General features: G+C 37.0%; 1 protein-coding gene across 1 annotated transcript in view; it reads right to left on the bottom strand.

The window, feature by feature from the left end:
* Nucleotides 1-2,688: 2,688 nt before the first annotated feature.
* LOC107736948 (synapsin-2-like) overlaps nucleotides 2,689-9,269 on the bottom strand; it is an 11,558-nt gene continuing 4,977 nt past the window's right edge. The window contains 9 exon segments of the mRNA XM_016548331.1: nucleotides 2,689-3,212; nucleotides 4,815-4,952; nucleotides 5,101-5,203; nucleotides 5,298-5,372; nucleotides 5,468-5,610; nucleotides 5,699-5,761; nucleotides 5,855-5,944; nucleotides 6,029-6,185; nucleotides 9,110-9,201. Of these exon segments, the coding sequence (XP_016403817.1) occupies nucleotides 3,078-3,212; nucleotides 4,815-4,952; nucleotides 5,101-5,203; nucleotides 5,298-5,372; nucleotides 5,468-5,610; nucleotides 5,699-5,761; nucleotides 5,855-5,944; nucleotides 6,029-6,185; nucleotides 9,110-9,201 (996 nt within the window). The 3' untranslated portion in view covers nucleotides 2,689-3,077.

Below are 9,269 nucleotides of genomic sequence, written 5' to 3'. Positions count from 1 at the left end.
TGAGGGACACCAAAATGACCTGTACACATCTCAGATCTATATCCACCCAGAGAGACAAACTGCCTATGATCTGAGATCTGAAAGCAGTTGCCGGGACACCAATTTCACGACGGGTCGTCAAGTCACCTTTATTTATATATAGAGCTTTTAACAATACAGATTGTGTCAAAGCAACTGTACAGCATTAATTAGGAAAATAGTGTGTCAATAATGCAGAAGGACAATAGTAAACACTAATTTTTCAGTTAAAGGCAGTTCATCATTGAATTCAGTGATGTCATCATCCAGCTCAGTTCAGTTTAAATAGTATCTGTGCAATCAAGTCGACGATATATCACTGGAAATTAAGTGTCCCCAACTAAGCAAGCCAGAGGCGAGGCGACAGCGGCGGTGAATAACAGAGTGATCAACATTGTCAAAAGTGGCTCTAAGATAAAAAAGAATAATGACAGAAAAAGAACCAAATCAGAAGTCACTAACAAATCATTAATGTCTCTAAAGCCATTTCAGTGGTAGACACATATCTGCTTTTTCCTGTTGATGGAACGGATATGTACATATAATGCTAGTCATGTTTAATGAGTGCCTACCTTCTACCATTTTAGCATAAGAGGGCCTATAAATTAAACAGGTTATGATCCTCGTCTTGGTATGTTTTGAAACTTAATACAAAGAATTTCCAGAAAAGAACATAGTTCAGTTGAAGACAGTATCTGTTTATTCCACCTTCGGGCCTGCCTGCCTTGACTATCAGAAATCTAGTGGACTCAATTCTGGTCTCAATTCTGCCCAATAAAAAGTTAACTGGCAATAGTGGATCCTGCCCAAATGTTAACAAATCTGGTGATTTACTATCTACTACTAACTATAAGTAACTTTGCAACTATAAATGTCAACTAATGCTCATTAATTTGCAACTACATGTCTACTAACTCTCAGAGTAGACTGTTAGGTTAGGGTTAGGGTTAGTAGAATAAGCTGGCATATACTTGCAAAGTTTCTCATAGTCAGTATGTTGTATGTTGTGGACCCATCAAAATAAAGTGTTAGAAGCTATTAAGCAGACAGTCTACTAATACTCTACTGACTGATAGTTGACATGTAGTTGCAAAGTTACTTACTGTTAGTAGAATGTCTAAAGTTTATCAAAATAAAGTGTTACCAATATGATTAGAGAGAGCAATAATGGATGCTTGCATTCCTTCATTCAGTGGTTTGATGGGGCAACTTGTTGAAAAGGCTCTGACAGGGAGCTTGTACAATATATTGTCATATAGGTTTTGGCCTGAAAAATACTCCTGCTATGTTTTAACTATTAAAGAGTGCTTGCTATGTAGACAGTTGTGAAACATCTTGATGATGAAGTGTGATATTCTGATACCTGGGAAAACCATCTTCAGATTTTAGACACTCTGTTTAAATGGTTTTATAGTGCAGGGGTTTTCAACCCAGTTCCTGGAGTCCCCCAACAGTGCACATTTCACATATCTTCTTAATCAAACACACCTGATCGAGGCCATCAGCTCATTAGCAGGGGCGGATTTAGTGAATTGGGGGCCCCAGGCAAAATATAGGAATGGGGCCCTATACATTTGCACACATTTTCCTAGATCAACCTTGAGGTTCCATTTTGTTGTTTTCAGCTTAAGCCTGTGTGCAAAGGCTGTCTAATTCTAAACTTTAAAAGTTTAGTTGTTTAAAAGTTGTTTTAACTACAAATTTAAATAAAACTGAAAAAAAAATAAGTTGTCGTGGTAATAAACACCGTAAACAGCAACCGTTCGCGTGTCAGCGCTTAATGCGCATATCCTATATGAAAAGCATTTTAGGGGGCCCTTGGCTTTTGGGGGCCCAAGGCGGTCGCCTACCTTTGCCTAATGGGTAAGTCCGCCCCTGCTCATTAGTAGAGACTTCAAGACTGCAAGTTCCTAAAGACAAATGGGATTCATTTTGTTATTTTGTGATGTTTATTTAAAGAGTTTTCTTAAATTGGGGAGTTTAGATCCCAAAGTTTGGTGACAAGGTTTGCATTTTTAATATAAATGAAGAGAAATTAAACAATATAATTTTATTTTGAACTCTTAAGGTTGACAGTCAACATTGTCTGAAAGTTAAGCACATTCACTTAACTGGTTCATTGTTTGTTCAGAGATTTATTTTTATTGCTTATTGTTTATGTAATCACATTTATGCAATCATATTGGTAACAAGAACAAAAAACGATTGATGTTTAGTAATATAGCTTTCATCCATTGTGGTAAATACATTTCACCATATTTTTTAACACATTCACAATACTAGAAGTGCATATACAGTATGATATTTATTATTTCAACAGTGATGTCACAAAAGAAAATGCACACCTTACTTTTTAACACACAATGACACACACACATTTGATCATGCAATTAAATGTTCATTTATATTTTATAGTCTCCATTCATGTATGATTAACACCATTCACACACACACATACATACTGGTTTGTATGTTTTATGGGTTTATTCCATAGACGTAATGGTTTTTATATTGTACAAACTGTATTGTCTATGCCATTGCCCTAACCATACCCTTAAACCTACCCCTCACACACAACTTTCTGCGTTTTTACTTTTTCAAAAAACGTTATGTATGATTTATAAGCTATTTCCCTCATGGGGTCCAAAAAATGTCCCCACAAGGACAAAATTTACTGGTATTATTATACTAGTGAATACAAGGTACACACACACTCACTCACACACTGTAACTCTTTGAACACCATTTACTAAAACATAACACAAGACATGAGACAAGAAAAAAAATAAGTACAAGGAAAGAGTGGCACTGAACACTAGGCACAATCTGCTGTATCACCACACACAACAACCCTGAAGAGACAATCGCTTCACATAGAAACAAAGCAACCATCACAAGCGCAGAACAGTGAAAGTTACACAGTACAGACTGAAATACGGATCAGGCCCAAACTAAGACTTTTCTTACAGATTATTTGTTCCCTTGCACCTCAGGTCACTGTCTGAATGTTTGAACACAACCTGTCGGGAGCTTAAATGCTTCGAGCTTTCACGGTTATGTTAGTTTGCCTGCACTAATTTTGGTCCCACTGCAACACCATTGCAGTCAAGAATGTACTGCAAACAGCCTTGTGGAGGAGCTTTCTGTGATGGGCCGTGCTTTACTTCAACCACCGCATCCTTATCAAGAGCATTCTGAAAGAAACAAGCACATCTGCTCATACACTCATGCTCAAAAAAAAAACCAAACAAAAAAAAAACACACACGCATGCATATTTGCATTCATATTTGTAAGTAAAATTTAAGTATTGAATTAAGTAAAAACTACTTTACCAAGTTAGGTAAAATTAGCAAAGGAAATAAGTAAATTTAACATGGCCAGTTAGAGTTTGAGGAGTCATTTCTACTTAATTATTTTAAGTTTAATCTGCAATACTCAAGTACATTTCACAGTTATGGTTTATAACTTTACTCAAACAATGTAGCACTGAAAAAAAAAATGCTATATGGATCACTTACAAACATGCAAGTAAGCAAGTAGATAGCTCGTTATCCTTTTTTAAATAATAAGTCTACTCAATATAATTATTACCCAAATGAACAGAGACCTCAATACACAACACACAATGATGGTAACGATCAGTGGATAGTGTTTGAGTACGAATGGGTCATTTTGAGTAGAAAATGAACTCTAGATGTCACAAAACAGCAAGTTATTAAACAGCAAAAGCAACCATTAAACAGTATAAATACAACTCGAAAAGAGTGAAAAAGTTAACCTTATTAATTACTCATGCCCCAGTGCATGATGGGAACAACCGGATCATAACTTTGATATTTACTTAAAGAATCCTTGTAAACATAACAAACAATTCCAAGTAAAACGTACTTATAAGTTCAAACTTTAATTTCTATAAGCTTAAATTGAGTACTAATATACAGTCAAGCCAAAATTTATTCAGACACCTTCAACATTTCTCACATTTTCACAGTTTATTCGCTATAGTTTAGAAAATGGTAATAAAATATGACAAGACTCATAGTTAAACTGTGTCAGAACAAATTCATCTTGATAATGTCAGATAACTTTGATAGAAAGGCATGTAATGAATTCGGTTGAATAAATTTAAGCACACAATTAGATAATACCAATCTAGCTCAACCAATTACCAAGCAATGCTTCATTTTGTTCAGTCTGTGGTGTAAAAAGGTCGCATTAGCAATTAAAGAAAAACACTTGAGCAAAACATGTTCAGGTCAAAGTGTCTGAATAATTGTTGGTCCCAAATTTTTATCAATTTTACTGGTTGTCCACTGTATGAAGAAATTTTGGGTGTAATACGTCACAGTTTACTTTATTTTGCTATCCTCACTTACATAAATGAATTATAGTGTCCTGCACCCAAAAAATAATATCTGGTGTCTGAATGATTTTTGGTTTCTGCACTATAGACAACTTGCTTTGAAAATCAAACAAAAATTAAGGTTACACTTTATTTCGATAGTCCACTTTAGACATTCTATTAACTATAAGTAACTTTGTAACTACATGTCAACTACATGTCAACTAATTCTCATTAATTTGCAACTAGATGTCTACTAACTCTCAGAGTAGACTGTTAGGGTAGGTTTAGGGTTAGTAGAATGTTGACAAAGAAAGTGTTAGAAGATATTAAGCAGACAGTCTACTAATACTCTACTAACTGCTAGTTGACATGTAGTTGCAAAGTTACTTACTGTTAATAGAATGTCTAAAGTGGACTATCGAAATAAAGTGTTACCTATACATTATCTACCTTTCTTGGTTGAATAGCAGTTGGTCTTTTGGTATTTTGTGCCATAACATGATTCATTTTGGTAATGATCATGTCTGCTATCAGCTGCTGGTCCTCGGCCTGATGTCCCCCCACCAATGGCATAGACGAGCCCATTACCTTATGAAATGACCACAGTTATAGTAATACTACAAAGAGAATACAACACATTGGTTGAATTTGTAGAAGAAAACATCTACATAACACCTGAGCTCTACAACATCCCTCTATGTCACATATATACATCTAGCAAAAGCATAGCACATACCTCAGTAATGTAATCTTTTCCATCTTTTCCATGAATAGCTTTGACAGCACAAATTTCGAGGCCTCCAAATATTTCACTGCAGGTGTCAACCCAAAGCTTATACCTGCAGAATAATGCAACTTGCTTAGTCATGCTTGAAGCATATTTGCTTACCTGAAAGCAGATGCTTTAAATGGTGCCATTGTTGCGTGGGTTACCTGTCGGTCATAGCCACCTGCTCCACCATGGCAGTGCCAGTGTTGGACTTCCAGTTACCTGAGACTGACGTCCTCCTATGAAACGAGGAGCATTCTTCATCTGTCAAGAACAGCATTCAGCTAAATCTGAGATGTGTTCAGAAACTCTACAGAAAAGCATTGTTACTCACACGTAAGCTTTGTAATCATTTCCTATTTTCTGAATCCTGATGTCGTATTTGGCTTCGATGAATGGTTCACATGTGCTGTAGGTCTGAGTGATGGCCACCACACTCGCTATGTCCTGAAACTTTGTGTGGTTCTCCACTTTCACCTTAACAACACATGTAATTAGATTACGATCTTAGCTGCACGAGCACGCATCGCTTCTTTTACTGTTATCGCTTCAGTTTAAACATTACCTTCCCCACACCAGAGTGAGCGTGACCGATTTTCACGACAACAGGGAATGCCGGCATGGCCACCTGGTTCATTTTCCCACAAACAGAGTATTTGTTTATTTAATTATGCAGATACAGTCATCATTGGAAGAAAATGTTTATGGAACGATCTCTTACCATTTCTTTATAGTTGGGATAGAACGTCTGTTCAATTATTGGGAATTTCTCCTGTCCAAGTTTCTTGCATGTGCTGATCAGACATGCAAACTGCAGATACGTTTGGAGAGATGAGTTTGGAGCAGATATCTATCAAATGATATGCCATGTCAGATTGACCATTCTCAAACTTACTGCCCAGGGTTTGTCACAGAGGTTGTAAATGGACTCCAGGGAGTTGATGCTGGGAATGCCGGCGTACTGCAGTCCGATGATTAAGTTACGGAAATCCTCATTCTCTGCCATGCTGTAAGCATGCTGTCGGATCAGGACAAAGTCAGGCTTAAATGACCTGTAGGGGCATAGATCACACACACATATATAGATGAAAGTTATTTTTCTGAGTCATCTTTGCAGTGTGAAGTGTTGGGGACATGTAACGAAATTTCGTAATTTAATTACAGAATAAATGTAACTGTAATCAGTTACAATTACTGAGAAAAAATGTGAAATTAAATTACAGTTACTTATTAAAATGTTAAGGATTACAAAGGGGGTTACATCTGAATTTTTTTCACACAGAGATTTGATTTGATTTCTTTCATAAATTGCACTGAGTGCTCTAAAATATGAGACACCAGTGTTTCAGGAGTTTAGGACAGAGAATAGACACATGCTTATTAGATAACTCTTTTATTTCCTGTTTGGGTTTATGTAGATGCTTTATTTTTCAGATTAATTGTTTTTCCAAGGCATTGCTAGATATCAGTGTTTCCAGTTAGAGCTATGCAAAGATTTGATTTCAAAAACAGTATCATAGCTACTAAACTATTTCTTGTTATGATTTTATGATCTGTATTTAACCTCGGAATGATCTCAAAGTTCTGATTTGTGGTGGCTGTGCTTTAAAGTTCAATTACAATAATCTTACTTCAAGATTTTGAAAGTCTGACAGTAATCAGTGTTGAGTGCTGCTGTAAAGTTGAATGTGTTTAAATGTTTGAAAATGATTAACAGTTGAAAACATTAGAAATGTAAAAGTAATCAAATGTAATCAGTTACATTACTTTAATAAAGTAATTGAAATAGTTACACTACTTATTACATTTTTAGCTTGTAATCTGTAACCTATTAGATTTCCAAAGTAACCTTCCCAACACTGGCAATGTGGCTGTATATGTTGTCTAACCTCTACTAGTAATTCTAGCTTTCTTCCCTCTGAATCCTGTTTTGCTGTTGGCTGGGTGTGTCTTTTTACTAGAGTGAACCTCACAGGAATTGTGGGCGAGAAACAAGAAGTCCTCCCATCTTCTCGACGATGATGAAGATGAGGAAAATGACTCTATCCTCTTACCTAATTTGCTTGTTAATGTAAAATCCAGAGTTGAGACCTGCTGTCCAATTATACCAGCTGTCCCGGTATGTATTGTGGAGATAAAGGCACTGAAACAAACCTTATCTCACAGTGTGCCTGTTAAGGATTATGCATGGCTGGATATTCAAGATATACAGTATGATGGAACTGGGGCTAGACCTTTTCAGTCTGCTCATGTGAAACTTCACGCAACAGTCAAAGAGAGGCTACTGTGATTACTGCGGTCATTGCCAAACCAGCTCAGGCGAAGGGAAAACATGCTATGCGCTCTGTAGGGACAGGAGCTGTTCACCTCAAGCAGACAGAGAGCAGCACTGGGGGTTTTCTTCTATAGACCACTGTGGCACCAGTAAGTGAGGAGGAGCGGAGACCAATCGCTGTGGGTTTGATCCACAATAGAGGAGCATTTCATACTCCAATTTTCAATGGAGTGGTTATGCCAGTAGCACAAGTGGAATCAGCACAGATATTAGAAGAAGAGAGCAGTCTGTTTTGTCTTTGTTTCATGTTTCTATATTTGTTTTGTGCCTGAGCACATGTCTCTGTCTTTATGTTGGCCACGTGCTTCCCTTGTCCTGCCTCCTTGTTTTCCTTTACCACGCTCCCTCATTTAGTCGTTGTCTAGTCCTTGTTTGACTAATTGTGCTCACCTGCTCCACATACCTACATTTGCGGTCTTGGCCACGTGAAAGCATGTGCATGCAACAGGAAGACTGTGCCAGATCTTAAATATGCCAAAGCGCAGTGCCCTTAATGCACACTAAATCCATGCTTCAGAGCTGTACTCACGGCTAAGGGTCTCCCATCGTGCATCATTTGCAACTGCTCTTATCACTTAATTAGAAGCACCAGAATTACTAAATAGTGCAATCTGTTAATGTAAGTTTAAAATGTAAAGTTTTAAAAATCTAAATAAAGCTCTGTAATTTGCATTTTTACAACACTATAAATATGTCCCATCGGGTAATGAAAGGTTCTACACACACAAAATACAGGAAAATACAGGAAATATGTAATGTGAGTAGACAAGTAGTCAAAGACTGCAAATGTGGGTATTCGGACAGGCCCCAAAATACTGACACTCAGAACATCGTCCCAGAGACTGGTTTACATCAGTAGACCTCAAGGATTATTATTTCCATACAGAGATGTTTCCTGCAGACAGGACATTTCTGGCTCATTCAGTACTTGGTGTGGAAGCGGGGTATGATGGCACTTACACACGTCTAACAGAGGTAGTTTTCATATTTAATTAAATACGTCTGATAATCAATAATAGACCTTAATAAGATTAGATGCCATATTGAATTTAACGGATGAAAACAAGGCTGTGAGGGACAGACTTACAGTCTTTACAGCTGAACAGTCAGCATGTTTTAACAACAGTTCAATCTGTTAAGCACACTGTACTTCTGTCCTCACAGCCTCGTTTTCATTCCTGTCAAAAAGTAAATATAGAGCGCTACCCTGACTAAGGTCTATGCTATAATGTCTCGTTTTAGACAATGTTTTGAATGTGCCTCTGAAGACTCCAAATTGATGTACATCCATGGGCCATTTGTGTAATTACACAGAAACATTGTCTCGGTGACAAGCCACTCAAATCACTGTGAAAGGGCTTTTATTACAATTGTCCATTATTACATCTCAGTATAATGATATAGCTTTCATGTGTGACTCATCAAATCAGATCTCTGCAAGTGGGCTAATTTAGCTTTCATATTGATTGAAGGTTAACAAAGTTTGCTGGCTGTTATTGTACACAATAACAAATTAGATCACAGACACTGACAGTTTTAGACAATATACAATAGCTATTGCACATTAAGGTAGCATTGATTGCACTTTAATGTAGCGGAACCATTCAAACAGCTTGTGGTGATTTTTAAATGCGAGTTTACCTGACAACTGTGTTTTCATTCTGCAGAACCTGCACAGCCACGTTACATGATCCATTAGCATGAGCCACAACACTGATGTCTCCAAACTCAGCCTGAAAAACAAAACCAATCAGTCAGTAACTCAGCTAATACGAATACTTTGATTGATTTCATTTGTCTT

This window comes from Sinocyclocheilus rhinocerous, unplaced genomic scaffold (genome assembly GCF_001515625.1).
Source record: "Sinocyclocheilus rhinocerous isolate Xijiao unplaced genomic scaffold, SAMN03320098_v1.1 scaffold554, whole genome shotgun sequence".
Classification (NCBI taxonomy): domain Eukaryota; kingdom Metazoa; phylum Chordata; class Actinopteri; order Cypriniformes; family Cyprinidae; genus Sinocyclocheilus; species Sinocyclocheilus rhinocerous.
This window is presented reverse-complemented; position numbering and strand designations above follow the sequence as displayed.